Below are 25,429 nucleotides of genomic sequence, written 5' to 3'. Positions count from 1 at the left end.
TCTGGTTATAATTACATAGGTGGGGCCTGGTGCGGTGGCTCACGCCTGTAATCCCAGCACTTTGGGAGGCCAAGGTGGGTGGATCACGAGGTCAGGAGTTCGAGACCAGCCTGACCAACGTGGAGAAACCCTGTTTCTACTAAAAATACAAAAATTAGCCCGGCGTGGTGGCAGGCACCTGTAACCCCAGCTACTCAGGAGGCTGAGGCAGGAGAATCACTTGAACCCAGGAGGCAGAGGTTGCTGTGAGCCAAGATCACGCCACGGCACTCCAGCCTGGGTGACAGAGCGAGACTCCGTCTCAAAAAAAAAAAAAAAAAAAAAAAAAAAATTACATAGGTGATCTAAAGCATGCTTATATTAATTAAACACACACAAACAAAACATCAACAGGACTATTTTCTTAGAACACACGAATTCCTTCTCCCCTAAATACGTGTCTCTAAGCCCCACTTTGAGAAGTACTAATGTAATTAGAGCTGAAAGCCTTCGATTACTGATCTAGATAGAGAAACCTCAGTGATTTCCCCCAGTCACAGAGCTATTAATGGCATATCAAAGATTCATATCGATAATATTTTGTTTTTTTAAGCTGGGACTTTTGTCAGTGCTTCGGATTGAAACTTTAACATTGTTTTTAATCATAAACATTTGCTAGAAAGTAGGTATCTTTTCCTATAAGTAGAGGTAGTGTCTTCTAACTTTTCATTAATTATAGTGCATAGAACTAAAACATTTTTCATTTAAAGTTTTTTATTTTATGGAAATTTTCTAATTATTTCTGTGTGGGTGTGTGAAATAAAATTTTTTTGCTTTTTTAAGACCCCTGGGCATACTCCTTCCTTAAGATGGGATGAGACACCAGGTCGTGCAAAGGGAAGCGAGACTCCTGGAGCAACCCCAGGCTCAAAAATATGGGATCCTACACCTAGCCACACACCAGCGGGAGCTGCTACTCCTGGACGAGGTGATACACCAGGCCATGCGACACCAGGCCATGGAGGCGCAACTTCCAGTGCTCGTAAAAACAGATGGGATGAAACCCCCAAAACAGAGAGAGGTACTTCTAGTGGAGTATGGGTGTGTGGGTGAAATGTTGAGTGATATGTTTACAGACTGAAATGTGTTCTGTTTATTCCTGGGTGGACACGTATAAATAACCAGCTGCTTTTGGGGGACAGATTAAGAATAGAACAGTTCATATGCCTAATTTTTTCCACTTCTTGAAGTGGTTTAAGATTTAAGGAAGAACCTTAGGTAAAAGTAAAGTTAGTAGGCTGTAACCTTTGATTTTGTGTGTTTCTTTAGAGATAGGGTCTTGCTCACTGTAGCCTTGACATCCTAGGCTCAAGCGATCTTCCCACCTCAGCCTTCTGAGTAGCTGAGACTATAGGGGCATGCCACCATGCCTGGCTAATTTTTTTTTTTTTTTTTTGAGATGGAGTTTTGCTCTTGTTGTCCAGACTGGAATGCAATGGCGCGATCTCGGCTCACTGCAACCTCCACCTCCCGGATTCAGGCGATTCTCCTGCCTCAGCCTTCCTGAGTAGCTGGGATTACAGGCATGCGCCACCAAGCCCGGCTAATTTTGTATTTTTAGTAGAGACGGGGTTTCTCTATGCTGGTCAGGCGGGTCTCGAACTCCCGACCTCAGATGATCTGTCCCCCCTAGGCCTTCTGAAATGCTGGGATTACAGGCATGAGCCACCGCTTCCGGCCTCTGGCTAATTTTTAAATTTTTTGTAGAGACAGTGTCTTGCTTCATTGCCCAGCCTGGTGTTGAACTCCTGGTTTCAAGTGATCTCCTGCCAAAGTGTTGGAATTACAGGCATGAACCACTGTGCCTGACTTACCCTTTGTTTTTTATTATGGAAAAATGTACATAACATCAAATTTACTTTTTTTGTTGTTGTTGTTGAGATGGAGTCTTGCTCTGTCACCCAAGCTAGAGTGCAGTGGTGCGCTCTCGGCTGACTGCAACCTCTGCCTCCCCAGTTCAAGTGATTCTTTTGCTTCAGCCTCCTGAGTAGCTGGGATTACAAGCGCCCACCACCACACCTGGCTACTTTTTGTATTTTTAGTAGAGACGGAGTTTCATCATGTTGATCAGGCTGGTCTCAAACAACTTTAAATGGGTCACCATTTTAGGAATATTCTATTTTAGAACTTGATAGTTTTGAGTATAACTGTTTGAGAATAAAGAATATTATTTTAACAGTGATTAAAATTGTGGTTTTACTCACTCTTTCTTTTTAAAGATACTCCTGGGCATGGAAGTGGATGGGCTGAGACTCCTCGAACAGATCGAGGTGGAGATTCTATTGGTGAAACACCGACTCCTGGAGCCAGTAAAAGAAAATCACGGTGGGATGAAACACCAGCTAGTCAGATGGGTGGAAGCACTCCAGTTCTGACCCCTGGAAAGACACCAATTGGCACACCAGCCATGAACATGGCTACCCCTACTCCAGGTAGAACTGTCTCATTGGACATAATTGTTTTTTTCTCCATAAATTATTTAATTTTTTCCTTTGTGGTATTCTGTGTACTATTAATGTCAACTTCTAGTAAGAATAAGGAGATATACAAATTTAAGTCTTGGTTTGCGTTTATAATATAAAAGCAAATAATAGGATTGATCTTAACTGTCTTTTATCTCAATGTATGTAATAATACAGTCTTGTACTATAGATTATATAAAAATTTGCTTTTCTTGGTAGGTCACATAATGAGTATGACTCCTGAACAGCTTCAGGCTTGGCGGTGGGAAAGAGAAATTGATGAGAGAAATCGCCCACTTTCTGATGAGGAATTAGATGCTATGTTCCCAGAAGGATATAAGGTAGTATATCAAATTTGAATGAGGTGGTATTTAGGATATACATTTATTTTAAATAGTGAAAAAAATTGATTAAGCTTGCATTGGCTTTGCCCAAATTTACTATTGTCATTCCATTCTCTTAGCTATTTCCAGGTATATTTCAGTTCCAAATAGAGATGAAAAGAAATGAACAACATGAAACTTTTATTACTTTTTGAAAGACATCTCAAAGACTTGTGTATGGGTCTATCGGTTATACTTTGAGAACTGCTGGTGCTTCAGTTTTCTAGCAGTCCCAGGAATAAGCTCATTGAGATTGTGGTTATTTTACTTGGTGCTTCACCAAGATTTTATGTACCTAAGTTTATGGATTGTCAGTGGACACAAAGAATTTTTTTTTTTTTTTTTTTTTTAAAGATGGAGTCTCACTCTGTTGCCCAGGCTGGAGTGCAGTGGCGTGATTTCGGCTCATTGCAACCTCCGCCTCCCAGGTTTAAGCGATTCTCTTGCCTGAGTTTCCCAGGTACCTGGGATTACAGGTGTCCACCACCATGCCCGGCTCATCTTTGTCTTTCTAGTAGAGACAGGGTTTCGCCATGCTGGCCAGGCTGATCTTGAACTCCTGACCTCAAGTGATCCGTCCCTCTCAGCCTCCCAAAGTGCTGGGATTACAGGCGTGAGTTACCGTGCCTGGCCTTCTTTTTACCATATCAACCTAAAATTTATTGTGAACTATAAAATTTTCTAGGTACCTGGTACTCAGGGAGTATTTGTTAGTCTGAAGATAGTCTGTGGTCGTATAGCTGACATCATAACCAGGGGGAACCAGATAACTTTGTAAGTCATCTGATGGCCTTTACAGAGCTTTTTCTGTTAATGACTATTGATTTTTAACAGTTCATGAGTATGTTTTTTGTTGTTTTGTTTTGTTTTAGAGACAGGGTCTCACTGTGTTGCCCGTACTGGAGAGCAGTGGCGCTGACATAGCTCACTGCAGCCTTGGACTCCTGAGCTCAAGTGATCCTCCTGCCTCAGCCTCCTGAGTAGCTGGGGCTGCAGGCATGCACTACCATACCTGGCTAATTTTTTTATTTTTTGTAGATATGGAGTCTCACTGTGTTGCCAGGCTGGTCTCAAACTCCTAGGCTCAAAGTACCCACATTGGCCTCCCAGACTGCTGGGGATTATAGGCATGAGCCACTGTGTCCGGCCTTGTTTTGTTTTTGATCCCCTGTTATTTGTGTTAGAGTATTTGTTTCAAGTTTGCATGAAGTTTTGCCTTAAAGCTTTTTGTAGCCTCCACATAATGCTGTGGGTATAGATAGAACTGTGGGTATAGACAGACAGAACTTACTGTTGACTGCCTGCATGTCTTTCTCAGTCATAGTCATTGATTTCCTTAGTGTCACTAGGAGGAAAAGTCTCCCTTAGTGAATCCTACTAATAAGCAACGTCCTTACTAGTGAATATAAAAATATAGTAGACCTTTAAATCCTTAATGGCAAGTGATGCCTGTGGACTTGACATTGATTTCTCTAGGCCTCACATCTTTAGAGTATCCACTTTATCCAAAATGCTTAGTGGTCTGTGCTGATGCAGACATTAACTAGCAACAAAAAATATCTGTGCAAAGTACAGATAGCATCAATATAAATTTAACATAATTTAATCTTTAATAGACACAACAATTTTAGGCTCACTGGAGAAGACGTGTATAGGTTTATTGACCTCTCCAAGAAGTTGTATTTTTTTTCTTTTACTATATATTAAATTATATAAAATAGAGATGGGGTCTTGCCATGTTGCCAAGGCTGGTCTCAAACTCCTGGGCTCAAGCGTTCCTCCCATCTCAGCCTCCCAAAGTGCTGTAATCCTGGCCTGTCCAGAAGTTGTTTTTTTTTTTGAAGTCTGTTACCAGCTTTTAAAAAAAAAAAAAAAAAAAAATTTCTTTGTGATTTTCAGCCTGCATTTTTTGAAATTTTACTCATTTTGCAAAAGGTTTGATCAGGTGGCGTGTATTTTATAGGGCTTTGGCAAACATTTTGGTTTTAGTTTTTATGCATTTAACTAATTTTTGTAGAGTTTTACACTTAAAAGATTTTGTAGTGCAAGAATTTATGTGACATTTTAATACTAAAATATAATTTTTTATGTTATATGCCCCATATGAGCTTATTTCCATTTTATATAAATCTTATGAAACATTATTTGCTCGACTACAGCATTTTTTGGAATTGCTGACTCAGATTTTATAATTTTCAAATTTTTAATAATTTGACATTTTGACCCACAACATGTTTGAATGTGATTAGTATTTTCTAAGCTCATCTCTTGTATTTCCTCAGTTCCCTACACCACGGATATAATCAGTTAGTGGATGAGAAGTATATATTTTAAGTTTCTAATTAAGATAGAAAAGCAAGATAGATGTTGTCTCCAAGCAAATAAAAACCTTATTAGCTAATAAACTAAAATATTTTAAGTGCAAATATTATTCATTATGCTGTTTTTTAAGTTAAGAAAATCCTAAACTGTCTTATAACTTTTATTAGGTACTTCCTCCTCCAGCTGGTTATGTTCCTATTCGAACTCCAGCTCGAAAGCTGACAGCTACTCCAACACCTTTGGGTGGTATGACTGGTTTCCACATGCAGACTGAAGATCGAACTATGAAAAGTGTTAATGACCAGCCATCTGGAAATCTTCCATTTTTAAAACCTGATGATATTCAATACTTTGATAAACTATTGGTAAGTGATACTAGCAGAAATAAACTATTAATTGTGTTCCAGAATTATAAATCATAACATTTCAACTTCCCTTAACATTTTTTTCTTTTTACTATAGGTTGATGTTGATGAATCAACACTTAGTCCAGAAGAGCAAAAAGAGAGAAAAATAATGAAGTTGCTTTTAAAAATTAAGAATGGAACACCACCAATGAGAAAGGTAAGTCCCAGTTTGTTAAATTGTCATGTTTGTTGCTTATTTATTTAATTTAAAAAAATTTGTAGTTTTTGTAGAGACAGGGTTTTGCCATGTTGCCCAGGCTGGTCTCAAGTGACCCTCCTGCTTTGGCCTACCTCCCAAAGTGCTGGGATTACAGGTGTGAGGCTCTGCACCTGGCCATGTTTATATTTTTAAAAATGTTTTTAATTTTTTCACCAGGAAATGTAGACCACAAAATAGTAGTGAACTATTGGTATAGCCCGCTGTGGAGTGTGGTCTTTCCTTTACTCTCTCTCCCAAATAGCCCAAATTGGTAAAGGTTATTTAGAAAGCCTTCCCCATAAAAAATTAACTTTTGGTAGTGTTATATTTTTGTGTTTAGGAATTTATAATTACTGTCTTCATCTTTGTCAAGGACATAGCATGAGGGGAAAAAATTTATGTAGTGTGAAGGATTTAACTTTTTTGCTTGTTTTTATTATTAATATTATATATATATTTTTGAGACAGGGTCTTGCTCTCTTGCCCAGGCTGGAGTGCAGTGGTGTAGTCTTGGCTCACTGCAACCTCCGCCTCTTGGGTTCAAGCAATTCTGCCTCAGCCTCCCAAGTAGCTGGGACTACAGGCGTGCACCACCACGCCCTGCTAATTTCTGTATTTTTAGTAGAAACGGGGTTTCACCATGTTGGCCAAGCTGGTCTTGAACTCCTGGCCTCAAATGATTAACCTGCCTCGGTCTCCCAAAGTGCTGGGATTACAGGTGTGAACCACCATGCCCAGCCGTTTGTTTTTATTATTATTTAAATACTCCTGGGCTCAAGAGATCCTCCTGCCTCAGTCTCCGAAAGTGTTGGGATTACAGGTGTGAGCCACCGTGCCCAGCTGGAGTTAGCACAAAATTCTTTGGTTAAAAAAGCTAATAAAAATGCTGAAAAATGAGATTCTCCTTTTTGTTCTTAAGGCCTTTAAAATATGCTTAAAGCTTGAAGATAATTAGTGAAGTTATGTGAGGGATTATGTTAACACTATATGTGCCTTGGAAATGGAAGATACTTCAGGGAAATGAAGGCATTTAGTACATACCTCTGTGGTTCTTTTGTTCTGTTAAATTACTCTTTTGAATTAACATAAAATTTCTATCACAGGAATTGAAATTCCAGAGTAATTTGGATGGAAATGAACTCATGCTGTCTATGTAAAATGCGTGTAAAAGTAAACACTAAAATATTAAATTATGGAAAATCTTCTTTGAGTAATTTGCTCATTCAAAATGTTTGATTATAAAGAAACCACACCTATTACTCTGCTCTTTTTCCCAGGCTGCATTGCGTCAGATTACTGATAAAGCTCGTGAATTTGGAGCTGGTCCTTTGTTTAATCAGATTCTTCCTCTGCTGATGTCTCCTACACTTGAGGATCAAGAGCGTCATTTACTTGTGAAAGTTATTGATAGGATACTGTACAAACTTGATGACTTAGTTCGTCCATATGTGCATAAGGTTTGTTCTCCTTAATAGTGTTTCTGATAGTTTAAAGTTTTAACTTTTTCAGTTAATCAATGTTAAATTTACATATTCTAGACCTTTTCCTTTGCACAAGTACACACCATACATGTACAAATACAGTTTTATACAGATGTACAGATGTTAGTTTTTGTCATCTTTGCCGTAAGAGGTTCATATTATTTAATTTTTTCATTTGCTTTTATTAAAATTAGATTAGGATGAGAACATATGAGAACTAACGCCAGTTAGTATTAAGAACCAGTTTTTTCACCAATGGTAATTATGGTGCAGTATATTCATAGGGTGTATAAGTTATTTCTTTAAAAAATATTGAGTATTAGTGTGTCACTAATAGCTCTCTTAAATTTTCATCTCTGTCTGGAGTTTGAACTTACATAATTAAAATTCTTAAACAGTTCGTCCCTTGATTAACAAAAGTCCTGATAATTCTAAATTTCTTATGTATATTTAATTCTGTACATGAGCATTTCATCAGTAATTGATGTGAAAGTGTAGCTTCTTCTCTTTTTTCTCTTTTTCAGATCCTCGTGGTCATTGAACCGCTATTGATTGATGAAGATTACTATGCTAGAGTGGAAGGCCGAGAGATCATTTCTAATTTGGCAAAGGTATTTACATTTAATTTCTAGAGAAGAAAATTTATATCTGTTTATGGAATTGATTATGGAAGGAAATGGTTGAAGATTAATATTACCAACTCATGACTGTCCTTTCTTTGTTTACTTTTTAGGCTGCTGGTCTGGCTACTATGATCTCTACCATGAGACCTGATATAGATAACATGGATGAGTATGTCCGTAACACAACAGCTAGAGCTTTTGCTGTTGTAGCCTCTGCCCTGGGCATTCCTTCTTTATTGCCCTTCTTAAAAGCTGTGTGCAAAAGCAAGAAGTCCTGGCAAGCGAGACACACTGGTATTAAGATTGTACAACAGATAGCTATTCTTATGGGCTGCGCCATCTTGCCACATCTTAGAAGTTTAGTTGAAATCATTGAACATGGTAAGTTGTAATGTAACTTTGTCTTTTTTTTTTTTTCTTTAGGAGACAGGGTCTTACTATGTTGCCCAGACTGGACTCAAACCTTTGGGCTCAAGTGATCCTCCTGCTCAGCCTCCTTAGTAGTTGGGACTAGAGGTACACACACAGCCTGTCCATGTTTAATAGGACAGCTGTCCTAAAATTTGGGCTACTGATTTGGGGAGATAAATGGAAAGGCATAGCTCTACAAACTATAGATTTTATGATGGGTTTGTAATATTATCTGCTGACAGGCTATGGTTCATATTTTGCTTTTACCTAATTTTGTTTAATGTGAACATATTCTGCAGTTTGGCTAAATAGTTGATATATTGAGAGAATCTGGATGATATTGTGTAACTTAGGTAATGTTGGGGCATAGTTAAAACCTGTGTTTGGTTTTGTAGGTCTTGTGGATGAGCAGCAGAAAGTTCGGACCATCAGTGCTTTGGCCATTGCTGCCTTGGCTGAAGCAGCAACTCCTTATGGTATCGAATCTTTTGATTCTGTGTTAAAGCCTTTATGGAAGGGTATCCGCCAACACAGAGGAAAGGTAAATCCACCAATTACCTTTTGATTTATCTTCATTAAAGTTAAGGCGACATAAATGTAAATTACTAAAGTACATATATTTTTTATTTAAAAATAGGGTTTGGCTGCTTTCTTGAAGGCTATTGGGTATCTTATTCCTCTTATGGATGCAGAATATGCCAACTACTATACTAGAGAAGTGATGTTAATCCTTATTCGAGAATTCCAGTCTCCTGATGAGGAAATGAAGAAAATTGTGCTGAAGGTAATTATTCCAGATTTGTTAATGTAAACTGGATATGTTTCATGGTTCTAACAGAATTTTAAAGTGTTTTTAAAAAACAACAAAAAAAACTGTATGTTACACGAATACTGTTTGATTTGTTTTTAAATTTTATTTTTTAAAATCACGTGATCAGCAATGAGTATTTTCTTCATTTCAGGTCAGTTGATTTATTATTACTCTTTCTTAACCTTTTAGGTGGTAAAACAGTGTTGTGGGACAGATGGTGTAGAAGCAAACTACATTAAAACAGAGATTCTTCCTCCCTTTTTTAAACACTTCTGGCAGCACAGGATGGCTTTGGATAGAAGAAATTACCGACAGGTAAGCTTTTATTGTAAAAGAATATTCTCAAAAGTCCTTTCAACTCATTCTTTAGTCAACTTGAATGCATGTTGTATATTATTTTTTGCCTTGATTATCTCACAGTTTATATGTGCTTGATTATGAAAGGAGATGGATTTTAGTCAGCCAGTTAACTTCCATTTTGATTTTGGATTCGAGGATTAATACTTAACTGTGAATTGATGTTTTTGTCTGGTAAATTCAGTGCTTTATCTGGCTAGATGAAACATGGACACAGTTTTACCTTGAATCATGTTAACTTATACTCATTTTTCGATGTTTGGTCACTTTTCTCTTCAACTTTAATAAGTAGCAATGAATCATTCTTACCATGTTTATTAGCTAAATAAGTAGTATATTTAGAGTATTTGGTTTTCATGATGTTGCTTTATTTCCTTGGAAAAGCAGTCTAAAAGGTTTTTTGTTTTTCTGTTCTTTTTAGTTAGTTGATACTACTGTGGAGTTGGCAAACAAAGTAGGTGCAGCAGAAATTATATCCAGGATTGTGGATGATCTGAAAGATGAAGCTGAACAGTACAGAAAAATGGTGATGGAGACAATTGAGAAAATTATGGGCAATTTGGGAGCAGCAGATATTGATCATAAACTTGAAGAACAACTGATTGATGGTATTCTTTATGCTTTCCAAGAACAGACTACAGAGGTAATGAAAACTATTATGGCACATTGCTACTAACTTTAATATTTGTAGAAAAGCATATTAGTTGTCAAGCAAATTTTTCTAGAATGCAGTTGAATTTGAAGTAATTTTTAAAATGCTCAGGGGGTTACCAAACGATATTATTCTACCTCAAGTTTTAAGATTTGATGTAAAAAAACAAAAACAGATGTTTGGGTGGTTAGAAAAGATTGACTCTTAGTGTATTTCAACTGTGCAGTCATAAACCAAATGAATATGTCTTTTTTTTTAATTTATTTTTTAGGACTCAGTAATGTTGAACGGCTTTGGCACAGTGGTTAATGCTCTTGGCAAACGAGTCAAACCATACTTGCCTCAGATCTGTGGTACAGTTTTGTGGCGTTTAAATAACAAATCTGCAAAAGTTAGGCAACAGGCAGCTGACTTGATTTCTCGAACTGCTGTTGTCATGAAGACTTGTCAAGAGGTAAACTTCTGTATCAAATTCTTACTTCTTCCCCAAATAGTTTAATGTAAATAGTAACATTTTAACATTATTTGTTTTATTATAGGAAAAATTGATGGGACACTTGGGTGTTGTATTGTATGAGTATTTGGGTGAAGAGTACCCTGAAGTATTGGGCAGCATTCTTGGAGCACTGAAGGCCATTGTAAATGTCATAGGTATGGAATTTGCTGGTTACATAAGACTTTTTCTTGTTTTAACTTTTTCTTTTTTTTTTTTTTCGTAAGTAAAATCTTATTTAGGAGTTGGGAGGTTTTTGTTAGCTTTTTAAAAGCACTTCAAGATTGTAGTTAAGTCGGGGGATGTCACAAAAGTCTTGTTTCCCAAAACCCATTTATATTTTACTTTAAAGAGAAAAAAAGGGTAAGTTTAGGACCTACATGAGAGGTGGGAGTAGTCACAGCTCAAAAAGCTTTGAAGTCATGGAATACAGGACCTAGTGTGTCAGGTGAAATATATTCTGCCATGTTCTGCTGCGGGGTGAAAAGGCAATCCTAAAGTTTTAATTTAGTTTTAGAACAATATATATATATTTAAACCTTGAATTAGCGATTATGACAGGCTTTTTGCTTGTGATCAGTTTCAAGGAATATAATCAGAGAAAAGTGAACTGATCAAATTATTGTCTTTATTTACATACCCAAGTTTTAAATACTGTCCATTCAGTTTTCTAACCCGTAATACAGCTATATTACAAATGCTCTTGGATATGGAGAGCAAAGTTTTTATTCCATTAGGGCAGTATGAAGAAAACCAATGGTTTCTTATATTTAATCTTTTTTTAAAATTGATTATAACTGTTGCCAAATATAACTCCTGCAGAGTTTAGAGGCTCTGATAACCTAGCAGAAGTCAAAATAGCTGACTGTGAGAGAGCCACTGTTTGTTTTTCCTCATTTTGTAAGAGGTATTTATGCGATACACATGTTTAAACTATTGTATTTGCATATAATCTCCAATGCAACCCTATCCTCTATACTTGAAGATAGCTACTTGCCAGAAATCATTTACATGGCCACTTGTAGGGCTCTGGTTTGCAGGGAGTTTTAAACCATATTGTTTGTCAGAGAGGCATGGGAAGAGCAATGGAGAGAGAATCAGAGCAAGTGATTCTAGTTAGAGCAAGAGCCCCTGCCAGCTGCCTCCTTTTTTCTCTCTTCATAGGTGTAAATACCATCCAAGTATGCCCTGCATTGCAGGGAGACTGGAGATCTGTTTGTTTTGCAGTTAAAGGGTAAGGGGGCCCTTTCTGGAAATTTTTGCTTTATTTACATGTTTACCTCTGGCTTATATTGTTGTGTACGGCCGGAACATAAGCTGTCCCCATATTTAAATGTCAGTGCACAAATACATTTCAGAATCAAACAAAACTTTTTTGTTATTGAGTATCCATCATCCTTTAAATCACTTCACTGATTTCTTTCATTTCTATACATAATCAAAAATTGTTAATAAAAGTTAAAAACGATTCTGAGTCTGGTCAGAATCTGGGGCTTTCTCTTTCCCTAGGCAGCTGTAAGTTTATATTTATACATAGTCATATATGACATTGCTAAGTAAAAGGAAAGTGAACAAAAGTTGCAATTCAAATGTTGATAGTTTATTGACTTCTATTAAATAGGTATGCATAAGATGACTCCACCAATTAAAGATCTGCTGCCTAGACTCACCCCGATCTTAAAGAACAGACATGAAAAAGTACAAGAGAATTGTATTGATCTTGTTGGTCGTATTGCTGACAGGTAAGCAGATTACCCACACATTTTTATAAGCAGTATCAATTTTCAAATTTGGCCACTTTGTATTCAATTAGCAAAATTTCCTTAATGTCACTAATATAAGTGTAAAAGATTAGGCTATCCAGTATTAATATTTTCAGTGAAATTTCAATTTGGATGGTAATGGGGGTGGCAATGTAATTTTAGGACTAAACCTGTAAGACTAACTCTTCAGCCTTTCTGAAGAGTAGTAAGTTTTATTTAATGCTTAAAATGAGTTAATCATGTTTTTAGAACTGAATTTGCAAATTTATCCTTAAAACTTTTCTTAATGTCACAATAATTAATATGTGTATTTTTTAAATTAGGGGAGCTGAATATGTATCTGCAAGAGAGTGGATGAGGATTTGCTTTGAGCTTTTAGAGCTCTTAAAAGCCCACAAAAAGGCTATTCGTAGAGCCACAGTCAACACATTTGGTTATATTGCAAAGGCCATTGGGTGAGTGTTATTTACTTCCATTAAAAAAAAAATTACTTTATAATAAATGCATTGTGGTATTGGAAAATACTTCCATGTAGAAATCTCTTTTGAGGCATGGTCTGAATAATGCAGTTGAGAAAGCTCTTCATTTAACCACTGACCTTCTGATTATTGGAATGTATTGTTAAATTCATTTTTTTTTTTTTTTTTTTTTTTTTGAGACGGAGTCTCGCTCTGTCACCCTGGCTGGAATGCAGTGATTCAATCTCGGCTCACTGCAACCACCGCCTCCCAGGTGCAGGCGATTCTCCTGCCTCAGCCTCCCCAGTAGCTGGGACTACAGGCATGCACCATCACGCCCAGGTAATTTTTGTATTTTTTAGTAGAGATGAGGTTTCACCATGTGGGCCAGGCTGTTCTCGAACTCCTGGCCTCAAGTGAGCCACCTATCTTGGCCTCCGAAAGTGCTGAGATTACAGGCGTGAGCCACTGCGCACAGCCTGTAGTCTTAAATTCTTAATTAAAATAGATGGAAGGGTTTAAGACTTACTTTAATTACACTTTAGGTGTTTTCAGGGAGGGAAACAGTACCATTTTCAGAAAAATTTTAAATGTGTGCTGGTCTTCTAGGATATTGCTTAAACTATTAAGGCAAGTTTTTAGTCTCACAACATCATTTAAGTCTCATATTAATGCTTTATATGTTTTAAAAATCTTATTATGGATTGTTTGAGCCCAGGAGTTCAAGGTTACAGTGAGCTGTGATTGTGCCACTGCACTCCAACCTGGGCACCTGGGCACCTGGGCGACAGGGCGACACCCTGTCTCTAAAAAAAACAACAAAAATGCTATTCTAACATTACTCCACGGATTTAACTGAATTATAGCTGCTTTGTGAGATAATCTGTGGTGGTTTGCTTCCACTCCATCACAACTAAAATAGGAAAAAACAGTCATTGTAGAAAACGAGACACCACATGTCCATGTGGCTTAAGAAAATGTTTTCAAGGAATATGACATGTGAATGTCTGATTAATTAGGTAGAATTAACCAGACAACACCCCCTCCCCTAACACATACTCATTCCTCTCCTATTTTGGTAGCATAATATTTATTTCAGTGGTGATGGAGTCAAGACATTTGCAAGAATAGCTTTTGTGCAAGCTTTTAGTCCCAATGTCCCTCTATGTCAAAGAAGAGGCAAATAGATGCAGCAAATTGTGTGGAGGAAAGATAAAAGGAAAAGAGATTTTATGTGGTTTATAATGGGAGACTACAATTCGGATATTCCCCTCACCACTCCTACCTAGTTCTAGTGCCCATTTTGACAACTCAGAGAATTACTCACTTTAAACATTTAGTTAAATTTCTTTATATTTCAGAAAGTTTAAGAACTGAAAATTACATTTGAAAATTGAGTTAACTTAAAATGTTTAGAATTTGTACAGCTATGACCTCTGATCTTCTCAGAGTTAACTTTTTTAAACTGACCTTTTAATTTATATGAAATTTTTATATAGAAACAACAATGCCAGTGACTTGAAAGTATTGCATTTTATAAAATTACTGAGTTCCCTGTAATTATTAATACTTAAAAGTTTTCATCTTTATGCATTTTTTTCTTCCATAAATTTTTGACTTATAATGTAACAGCTTGTTGACCCATTTGTTTTTTTCAGCCCTCATGATGTATTGGCTACACTTCTGAACAACCTCAAAGTTCAAGAAAGGCAGAACAGAGTTTGTACCACTGTAGCAATAGCTATTGTTGCAGAAACATGTTCACCCTTTACAGTACTCCCTGCCTTAATGAATGAATACAGAGTTCCTGAACTGAATGTTCAAAATGGAGTGTTAAAATCGCTTTCCTTCTTGTTTGAATATATTGGTGAAATGGGAAAAGACTACATTTATGCCGTAACACCGTTACTTGAAGATGCTTTAATGGATAGGTAAGTGACTTGAACTAAATACAAGAAAATAATTATAACTCTTCCTTCATTTTAGAACATCGTGAAATAGTTATTAGATGACTTTTTACTGTAACATAGTTAAAGAAAAAATTGCTAGCCTGGAGTCTTAGGACATTGTAAATATGACTTATTATTTTAAAATAATGTGCACGCTGTAGTGATTCCCCAGACTTTCTTTCAAGTTCTCCCATCCCCTTTAAATCTCTTTTCTTATCTATTGAACTAAATAAATTTTGAAAAGGGTTGATTGATAATCTTTTGTTTTCAAAATTGGTCAAATATAGTTAGAGGACATGATGAGCAGAAGCTAATGGGCAGAGACCTGATCTTTTTAGCTTTTTGTTGCAGGTAAAGGACAGGCTTCTCTTAAGCCTTTGAATTACTGAACAATAGCCTGCCAGAGCTACACTCTTCCTGTTGCAGGTCCCTGGTGTTTCAGATGGTGACCACCAGTACAGTACTGTTCGAGTTATTTGACAGATTGCTAATACCTTTTACCATCTAGACTGACGTACAGCCTTAAACACAGAAGTAACTGAAGAAAGTGCAAAGGAAAGTGCAAGCGTAGTAAGGGAAAGAACTGTTTCACTGGCTCTTTATTTTTCAGGAGAGATAAGTTACTCAAATCAGAGCCCATTCAAATACTTTTGTGTACAGATTAAAGTTATTCATTAATAACCTTCTGAAAGGGAGACTTAACTGGACTCGACAAGTTACCAGAACGTATATATGCAAGACAGGGAGACAGAGTAAGAATTGTGCTCTGTAAAAGCCTGGCTGCCCAGGGCTAAAAAAAATGAGAGTAAATCACCCTTGCTCTGTATTCCTTAGTGAGAAGTGCCTGAGCACCATAGTGCAGTCATTAATGTATGTCACCTGCAGTTAAAAACTTTTTTCTGTGTACTAAGAAGTTAAGGGAGTAATTCCATTGAAAATTACTAAATGAAAAGAATACTTCAGTTGGAAATTTTATTAATGAGGAATACTGCTTCATTCTTATGCTGAATGACATTATTAAAATAAATAGGAAAAACAAGAATATTAGTAAATACAAGTATTTTTCTCTTTTCTCTTTGATGTGGTCTGTGTTACTATCTTTGGAGCAAAGTGTGGAAACTCATTTTTTTTTTTTGTACGGAGTTTTGCTGTGTCGCCCAGTCTGGAGTGCAGTGGCATGATCTCGGCATACTGCAACCTCTGCCTCCCAGGTTCAAGTGATTCTTCTGCCTCAGCCTCCCAAGTAGCTGGGACTACAGGCGTGTGCCACCATGGCCGGCTAATTTTTTGTATTTTTGGCAAAGATAGGGTTTCACCGTGTTAGCCAGGATGGTCTCCATCTCCTGACCTCGTGATCTACCCGCCTTGGCATCCCAAAGTGCTGGGATTACAGGCGTGAGCCAGCGTGCCCGGCCTGGAAACTCATTTTCATACCCATTGCAAATCCCATTGTGTTAGCCAGCGAGCTCATACTTGGTTGAATAATTGTGGAATGAATAACTCTGATTTTTCATGAACATAAATTCAGTTAACATAGGAGATGATAGTTACTTCTGTAGGTTTGAAAAAATTATTGATCTTTTGTTCCTCTCCCCAAATTGAGTTATTGAATGAAACTTAAACTTTACATGAGAAGGGAATTTAACTTTAATTTAGTTACCTATTATATACCAGTATCTGAAGTACTAGTAAAGATTTAAGTTTATAATCAAGAGTTTAAAATGATTTGGGAGGCCAAGGTGGGAGGATCGCTTGACCCCAGGAGCACAAGACCAGCTTGGGCAACATAGCGAGGCCTTCCCTATCTCTAACAATAACAATAAAAAAGAAAAATAATTTTTCTTTTTTTTTTTTTGAGAGAGTTTCACTCTTGTTGCCTAGGCTGGAGTGCAGTGGCACAATCTCGACTCACTGCAACCTCCACCCCCCAGGTTCAGGTGATTCTCCTGCCTCAGCCTCCTGAGTAGCTGGGATTACAGGCGTGTGCCAGAATGCCCTACTAATTTTTGTATGTTTAGTAGAGACGGGGTTTCACCACGCTGGCCAGGCTGGTCTTGACCTCCTGACCTCAGGTGATCCATCTGCCTCGGCCTCCCAAAGCGCTAGGATTACAGGCATGAGCCACCATGTCCGGCCTGAAAAATAATTTTAAAAAAGAGAAAAAAGTTTAAAATATTACTGTTTATTATTCATATGTTAGAATCACATGCCTCCTCTTTAGTAGCATAATAAAGCCAAGACTTCACAGAGCCCTCCTGCTCATATTCCTTTTAAAAGTTAATTAGAAGGCCAGGCACGGTGGCTCATGCCTGTAATCCCAGTACTTTGGGAGGCTGAGGCGGGCAGATCACAAGGTCAAGAGATCGAGACCATCCTGGCCAACATGGTGAAACCCTGTCTCTACTAAAAATACAAAAATTAGGCAGGCGTGGTGGCACACACCTGTAATTCCAGCTACTCAGGAGGCTGAGGCAGGAGAATTGCTTGAACCTGGGAGGCAGAGGTTGCAGTGAGCCAAGATCACACCACTGCACTCCAGTCTGGGTGACAGAGTAAGACTCCGTCTCAAAAAAAAAAAAAAAAAAAGTTAATTAGAAAATATGGCTTAATTGTTGAGCCATAGTGAAGCTTGAGTCATTAAAGCAAAAGTCCTCAAGTGGAAGCTATTCTAAAGGGTATATTAGATATATGAAATGTTAGATGACTTCACATCTATTCAGTGCACTGAATTAGTAATTTAGTTTCTAATGGGCCAGTGAATATTTCCTGTAAAACTAAGACTGTATCTTTAAGGATTTTTTTCCCCTTTCTTATAAGACCGCATCTTAAAGGACTTTTTTCCCTTCCGTTGTAGAGACCTTGTACACAGACAGACGGCTAGTGCAGTGGTACAGCACATGTCACTTGGGGTTTATGGATTTGGTTGTGAAGATTCGCTGAATCACTTGTTGAACTATGTATGGCCCAATGTGTTTGAGACATCTCCTCATGTAATTCAGGCAGTTATGGGAGCCCTAGAGGGCCTGAGAGTTGCTATTGGACCATGTAGAATGTTGCAATATTGTTTACAGGTAAGTTAAATATTTTTTTTTAATCGGTGATTTTTTTTTTTTTTTTTTTAAATAATACTTTAAGTTCTGGGATACTTGTGCTGAACGTGCAGGTTTGTTACATAGGTATATATGTGCCATGGTGGTTTGCTGCACCTGTCAACCCGTCATCTAGGTTTTAAGCCCTGCATGCATTAGGTATTTGTCCTAATGCTCTCCCTCCCCTTTCCCCCCACTGCCTGTAAGTTAAAGATTTTTAAAAGATTACTTAGCAAGAAAAGTAGTGTATTGAATTAAGTTACTTTTCCTGATTATCATTAGGGTATATTGTGCCATATGGTAGAACAATTGTGTGGTGACGGGGGAGTGAGTTTTGTCTCTTCCATTGCAGCTTAAGAGCAGTGTAATTAGTAGGTTCCCCCCCCCAACTCCCCAAGGGAAAGAATTTTGAATCATATCTTTATGATTTCTTAATTTTGTTAAGGTTATGTATGTTCTTAAAAATTGAAATAATGTAACCGTTCAATTATTTTAGGGTCTGTTTCACCCAGCCCGGAAAGTCAGAGATGTATATTGGAAAATTTACAACTCCATCTACATTGGTTCCCAGGACGCTCTCATAGCACATTACCCAAGAATCTACAACGATGATAAGAACACCTATATTCGTTATGAACTTGACTATATCTTATAATTTTATTGTTTATTTTGTGTTTAATGCACAGCTACTTCACACCTTAAACTTGCTTTGATTTGGTGATGTAAACTTTTAAACATTGCAGATCAGTGTAGAACTGGTCATAGAGGAAGAGCTAGAAATCCAGTAGCATGATTTTTAAATAACCTGTCTTTGTTTTTGATGTTAAACAGTAAATGCCAGTAGTGACCAAGAACACAGTGATTACATACACTATACTGGAGGGATTTCATTTTTAATTCATCTTTATGAAGATTTAGAACTCATTCCTTGTGTTTAAAGGGAATGTTTAATTGAGAAATAAACATTTGTGTACAAAATGCTAATTTGTGTGTGTTTTTTGAACATGACTTGTAAAATGCGGAACTTTGATAAAGTATTGGTTTATGTGGAATAAGTGGCTTAATTTCATTTTCTGTCACATGGCTTATAGAAAGTAGTTAGCTGAATAAAAACTATATAAAGTGATGGCATCTTTGTCAAAATTCCATTGTTGTGTTAATAATGACAGCAAGAAGAGTAGCCTCAGGGGATGTTCCCCTCAAACTAGCACAACCATTCCATCATTGTAGAAAAGTAGCACTTTTGCTAAACTGTCTTGAATATTTTGTACTTACATAGCGCCTTTCATCTCTTGATTTCTCAAAATGCTTTATGAACACATTTAAAGAAAGTGGTTTAAGTCTTGTCCAACGCTTGACAGGTCTGCTGTGTTTAGCAAGTGAGGAATTTAACTTTACTTCAAAACTGCTTTCTGCCTGTTAGGAGTGAGGATACCTAAGTAATGCTGATAGAACAGGACAATGTTGGGCTTTTCTCCATGTTATAAGCCACTACTCAGCAATGCATCAGTAAATACCTATTCACCCACTGTATGCCAGCCACTGTGCTTATATGCAGGGGATGCAAAGGTGCATGAGACCTGCCCTCTACCTTTAAGAACATTATAATGGAGAAGGGGAGACAAACCTTGTGACAGATTCCTTATGTACTGTGATAATATACAGTGGCAGCAGCTAAAATGTCTAGGTTTGCTTAGCTTTGTATTCAGTAATAATAAGTTAATCTAAGAGTTCAGCATAAACTGAATGAAATGCCATTTAATGGTAGAGGAACCAAGCATTAAGGCAGTACTACACTTAATTTTTTAAGCAAATATGTAAAGTATATTTTCAAACTTTTCTAATGTTATGGCCCCAAATTTCTTAGTTTTGGCCTTTTTACTACCTATACTATTTTTACTGTTTTGTTTTGTCTCCATGTGGTAGTACTTCTGTGAACTCTAAAGGGAAAAAAAATTCTGCAAGCAGCATTAGTATATAACTACTACTGTAAGTAAAACTGCCTGTTGACACTTTAGGAGTTCCTGCTTCAGAAGCTTAGTTAAGAAACAGCTTGTGGCCGGGTGTGGTGGCTCATGCCTGTAATCCCAGCACTTTGGGAGGCTGAGGCGGGCGGATCATGAGGTCAGGAGATCGAGACCATCCTGGCTAACGCGGTGAAGTCCCGTCTACTAAAAATACAAAAAATTAGCCAGGCGTGGTGGTGGGCGCCTGTAGTCCCAGCTACTAGGGAGGCTGAGGCAGGAGAATGGCGTGAACCCGGGAGGCGGAGCTTGCAGTGAGCCGAGATAGCGCTGCTACACTCCAGCCTGGGCGACAGAGACTCCGTCTCAAAAAAAAAAAAAAAAAAAAAAAAAAAAATTGACTTTCAACAAATTGATAGCATTAAGGGTTTCCAAGTTGGATTTGTAACTCCTCATCATTCCTTGTATGACAACTTTCTGAATATATGTCACTATGTAGTAAAATTAAACACTCCAAACTCATCTTTCTGTTAGAAGTTTTCAGCGGTACTTCCTTGCAACTTTAAATTTCACTGCTCTCTATGGTTGATGTCAAATGACCTTCAGTAATGACTGAGAATTGAATACAAATAGATTACAAAGCCAAAATTTGATGTTAAATGACTCAGGAAATTTTAGTTGTATTTTCAATTCAAGTACTTAGTAGCCTACGTTTGCTTGGCCTCTGGTTCTTTATGGAAAATAGGCTTTGTAGTGGCATTGTGGAGCAAAGGAGACTGTTACACCTTAATTAACTTTTTTTACTGATGCAAATAATTTGAGGATAGAGAGGAGGGAAGTAGTGAAAGCTATGACCTAAAACATTGGGACCAAATAGAGGCTCACAGATATTTGGATTATTTTATGTGCTTATTATTAAACAAGGAAAGCATTTTGTGATATGTGGAAGACGCTATGTGAAGTTTTACCTATCTTCTCAAAGACCTTTTCTTTTGTATTTTCTTTTGGTGTTTCTTAAAGCCAAACTAAGAAAGAAATGTTCTTAAGGAGACAGGGTGGGTTTTTCTGTGGGCCTTTGTTGGTTTTTCTGTGGGCCATCGCCCTCTAATGGAATTGATCTCTGGCTGTTTGATTTTTTTCATATTGTATTTTTAAAATTTGTTGTACAGTGCCCTGTGAGCACCAAGTACCACTAGATGAATAAAACGTATTATATCTAAAGTCTTAGTAGACCAATTTTTAATCTTAGTTGACTCTGTATTGTTATCACACTGCACTCTGTTGTGGTTGTGCCATTTTTGCAAAATTGAGCTCTTTCGGTTGTTTTCGAAATAAGGGAACTTAGTGTTGAAAAACCAGAGAACTTTTTCTTTAATAAGAAACTAAAAAAGTTGCAGCCACATAGGTTCAGTTTGGCTCTTTGGTTTCCAGTGGCTCTCAAATCCCCTAAGGTTAAAAGAAAACACTACAGCTACCCTAGGGTTTCTCAACCTTGGCATTATTGACATCTTGAATCAAATAATTCATTATTGTGGGGGTGCTGTCCTGTGCCTTGCAGAATATTGAGCAGTGTTCCTGACCTCTACCTATTGAGATGCCAGCAGCACACCCCCATCCCACTGTAATAACCAAAAATGCCTCCAGACATTGTCTCATGTCCCTTGGAGAGCAAAATCTCCCTAGGGTGAGAACCACTGAGACCATTGTTTAAGCAGGACTTACATGTTTAATAAAATTAAAGCATGATATATAAAGCATTTGATTTTAGGCAGCAGTTGTCTAGGAAGTAACTAGAAATACAACTTAGCAAATACTTAAATGTCTACCTTGGGGTAAGGCTCCGCATACGTCCTGGGGAGAGTAAGCTGTGAAAATGTGTAAGATGACCCTGCACTGATCCTCAGAGCATCTTGTGACAGTTGGGAGCCATGTTGGCAGCTTGGGCAGGAGTGCTGGAGGTGGCTTGGTGCTCCACTTGGGATGCTGGTCTTCAAGCATTGTGTTCTCACCTGTGAGCTGGCGATAGGTGGGTTATATGGTACGGCTGGAAGAGGAGGGCAGGCAGGGCACAGAAACCCCTTCCTCCCCTTTTAAAAAATTTGGATAGGAAGCCATGGAGGGAATTTAATGTGACTTGATAGAGAATTTAGGTTTGCAAGGCAGTCAAGATTTGTAGGCAGGAGGGAATAAGTAAGTAAACCAGAGTGAGTATAGTCAGTGACATCTCTAGTGTTCTTGCTAGAATAACTAAGTTTTAAAATTTATTTTGTGGATTCTAAAAAGATTTTGAAAGGACATGCTTGGGCCTTGGACAGTTACTTTTTTATAGCCTGGCTGATTAATGAAGTTCTGGAAGGAAATTTTAACATGTTAGCTGAGAGGCTGGCGAGGGGATTTAATCTAAATAGGTTTGTGCTAGGAAAAAACTTGTAAATAGAAGAAATTGTTTCTATAACTCTGCCCAAACTTTGAAAAAAGTTGAAAGACTATTACAATGAGCAACTGTATATTTTCCACTTAAATTCAACAATTAAAATTTTGCTATTTTGCTTTTGTATGTTTATTTTAAATAGTGAATTTCTTGAGACAATTTTCAAGCAGTATTGCTGAAGAGAAGTTTGGACTAGATAAAATAGAGGAGGAAGCTAATGAGCTAAACAAAGTGGGCGACTGCTTGAATGAATGAATAATGAGGCAGAGAAGGGTGGAAATCAAGCACAGATGGAAGGGTTTTCCTGAAGAGGAGGAGCAGCATCTTTCCCTGAGTACATAAGGAAAAAGATATGGTGGGCTATAGGCATGAAAAGTTCATCTATGGCATGTCACAATTTCAAAACAGTTTTCTTGGTGCTTTAGAAACAAGTAGACGTAGTGAGGAAAATGAGACTTGTGTAAAAAATTCATGCAAAAAAGCTGGTAAAGTTTAACACTCAGACACTCTGATGTCTATAGTATGTATAATGTGTAATGTGTAAACCGATGCTTTACATAGTTTTGATCACAGAAGCAGAATATAATTTATACATTTGGGAAGAAAAGCACTTAGCACCAAGATGATCACCAAGGAAGAACTGTTCACATGCCACATATCTAGGCCATTGTTACTCAAGCGTGGTCTGGAGATTGGCATCAATGTCACATGGGGATTTTAGAAACATGCTTGTAGGCTCCATCAGGAACCTGAATAAGAAGCTGCATCTTTGGGCTGGGCTTGGTGGCTTCACCTGTAATCCCAGCACTTTGAGAGGGTGAGGCAGGCGGATGACCTGAGGTCAGGAGTTAAAGACCTGCCTGACCAACATGGAGAAACCCCATTTCTACTAAAAATACAAAATTAGCCAGGTGTGGTGGTGCATGCCTGTAATCCCAGCTACTCAGGAGGCTGAGGCTGGAGAATTGCTTGAACCCGGGAGGCGGAGGTTGTGGTGAGCCGAGATCGCGCCATTGCGCTCCAGCCTGTGTAACGGATGAAACTCCGTCTCAAAACAACAAAACCAAAAAACTGCATTTTTATGATACCCAAGTGATTCATATGCCATTGAAATTGAGAAGCACTAGACTGGGACACCACTCCATTCTCAATGTGGCAATAACACAGTAAAAAACCAATGGAAGTGCCTATTTGGGTGTGGAAGCAAGTGGGCCTTAGACACAGCCAAGAGGTTATCAAAACACTTCCAGGAAGGTACTTTGCTGGAACCTGGGTGAAATTAAAAGAGAGGGTGCAGGAAGCCTTTTTTATTTTAATAAAATCCATTGCTTTTTCCAATAAAGCAGGTCAGCGTAATGTAGTTAATAAACCTCATAGGTGTATCTCCGTATTGCTTCTGCTGCTTACTAGTTGACTGACATTGGTTGTTGGAGAGGCTTGGAATGGAAGAGGAGAGCTCACTGTCTTGACACTGGTATGAGGTCACCTGGGGGAGCCAGGTAGCCTTTGGGAATCCTGGCTCTGCCCTTACTGTGCCCTGACAGAAGAGTGGAACAGGAAGGCAACACAGTATAGGTTTAGGAGTTGGCTCTGCAGTTAGTCCTGGATTTGTAACCTGGCTATGCCACTAACTGGTGATGTGACCTTGGGCAAGTTTTTTAACCTTTCTATCCTTCAGCTTTTTAATTTGTAGAATGGGGAGAATAATAGTACCTACCTCAGTAGGTGGTGGTCCTTGTAAAGATTAGCTAAAATAATGTATATAAAGCAAAGTGCCTAAGCACAGCACTTAATAAATGTAATGGCTGCTGCTGTTGATATGGTTATTTTACTATTATTATAGAGATGGGATCTCACTATATTGCCCAGGCTTGTCTCAAACTCCTAGGTTCAAGCAAATCCTCCTACCTTGGCCTCCCAAAGTGCTGGGATTTGCAAGTGTGAGCCATCACTCCTGGCCTGTTATCATGAGGGAAAAGACCTCTGTTATTGCTGACATTAGAAGGGATGGAGATTGGCAGGTGGCTTGAGGAGCAAGCACTTTGGAAATAACTCTTGAGGAAATAGAAGGCACTCATCAGGGATGTTTAGATTGTCTGGGAATCCCAAGGGATTGCAAGGTATTCTTTAGTATTGCTCAACAGTCCAGCTGGCTAGAGAAGGTATTTGGTTGGACTGATCTGCAGGTGCAGCAGAAGGAAAGAGAGAATTAGGGGATTGGTGTGAGTTCACTTGAAGACTTAAAAGCATAGATTTGGGCCGGGCATGGTGGCTTACACCTGTATTCCCAGCACTTTGGGAAGCCAAGGTGGGTGGATCATTTGAGATTAGGAGTTTAAGACCAGCCTGACCAACATGGTGAAACCTTGTCTCTACTAAAAAGGCAAAAAAATTAGCTGGGCATGGTGGCGCACGCCTGTAGTCCCAGCTAATCAGGAGTCTGAGGCAAGAGAATCACTTGAACTCGCGAGGCAGAGGCTGCAGTGAGCCAAGATCACGCCACTGCACTCCAGCCTGGGTGACAGAGCAAGACTCCGTCTCAAAAAAAAAGTACAGATTTGCTCTTTAAATCTTCAAATCATTTTAGATGGAACTAGTGTCATTCAGTGGTTAAAAGCAACTGAGAAGCACATCCCTCAAGTTTTATTTCTCTGGGAATAGTGACATGATTCTACCCCGAATGCTAAACAAATGAGATATATAGTTCAATACATTTTCATTTTCTAATGGGGATTTTTACATTTTTTTCTTTAATTAATTTATTTGAGACAGTGTCTTGCTGTGTCGTCCAGGCTGGGGCACAATGGCATAATCTAAGCTCACTGTAACCTCTGCTTCCTAGGTTCAAGCGATCCTCCCACCTCAGCCTCTAAAGTAGCTGGGACTACAGGTGCATGCCACCACACCAGGCTAAGTTTTGTATTTTTTGTAGAGACGGGGTTTTGCCATGTTGCCCAGGCTGGTCTTGAAACTCCTGAGCTCAAGTGGTCTGCCCGCCTCGGCCTCCCAAAGTGCTGGGATTACAGGCATGAGCCACCGTGCCTGGTCTATTTATTTACTTATAGAGCCGGGGTTTTGCTATGTTGCCCAGGCTGGTCTTGAACTCCTAGGCTTAAGTGATCCTCTTGTCTCAGT

General features: G+C 38.2%; 1 protein-coding gene and 1 non-coding gene across 4 annotated transcripts in view; one reads left to right on the top strand and one right to left on the bottom strand.

Moving 5' to 3' along the window:
* The window catches only part of SF3B1 (splicing factor 3b subunit 1), a 43,185-nt gene extending 24,302 nt beyond the window's left edge, over positions 1-18,883 (top strand). For 2 of the 3 annotated variants that reach the window (XM_003825304.5, XM_063595509.1), the window contains 19 exons: positions 823-1,060; positions 2,259-2,471; positions 2,721-2,842; positions 5,374-5,571; positions 5,669-5,770; positions 7,090-7,269; positions 7,818-7,904; positions 8,027-8,297; positions 8,723-8,868; positions 8,965-9,111; positions 9,328-9,453; positions 9,917-10,138; positions 10,419-10,601; positions 10,687-10,798; positions 12,262-12,382; positions 12,727-12,858; positions 14,520-14,792; positions 17,665-17,881; positions 18,396-18,883. In XM_003825304.5, the coding sequence (XP_003825352.1) occupies positions 823-1,060; positions 2,259-2,471; positions 2,721-2,842; positions 5,374-5,571; positions 5,669-5,770; positions 7,090-7,269; positions 7,818-7,904; positions 8,027-8,297; positions 8,723-8,868; positions 8,965-9,111; positions 9,328-9,453; positions 9,917-10,138; positions 10,419-10,601; positions 10,687-10,798; positions 12,262-12,382; positions 12,727-12,858; positions 14,520-14,792; positions 17,665-17,881; positions 18,396-18,554 (3,249 nt within the window). In that variant the 3' untranslated portion in view covers positions 18,555-18,883. Of the gene's footprint in view, positions 1-822; positions 1,061-2,258; positions 2,472-2,720; positions 2,843-5,373; positions 5,572-5,668; positions 5,771-7,089; positions 7,270-7,817; positions 7,905-8,026; positions 8,298-8,722; positions 8,869-8,964; positions 9,112-9,327; positions 9,454-9,916; positions 10,139-10,418; positions 10,602-10,686; positions 10,799-11,804; positions 11,875-12,261; positions 12,383-12,726; positions 12,859-14,519; positions 14,793-17,664; positions 17,882-18,395 lie in introns of those variants that run through there. The other variant, XR_004670259.3, reaches the window with a different exon arrangement.
* On the bottom strand, positions 5,992-6,132 carry LOC112439169 (small nucleolar RNA SNORA4). The gene has a single exon (XR_003027468.2). It is a non-coding gene; the product is annotated as a small nucleolar RNA SNORA4 (small nucleolar RNA).
* Positions 18,884-25,429: the final 6,546 nt, after the last annotated feature.

The sequence above is a fragment of the Pan paniscus genome, chromosome 13, assembly GCF_029289425.2.
Source record: "Pan paniscus chromosome 13, NHGRI_mPanPan1-v2.0_pri, whole genome shotgun sequence".
In the NCBI taxonomy this organism is placed as follows: domain Eukaryota; kingdom Metazoa; phylum Chordata; class Mammalia; order Primates; family Hominidae; genus Pan; species Pan paniscus.
Note: the sequence above shows the minus strand (reverse complement) of the source record. Positions and strands in the feature narration are given on the sequence as shown.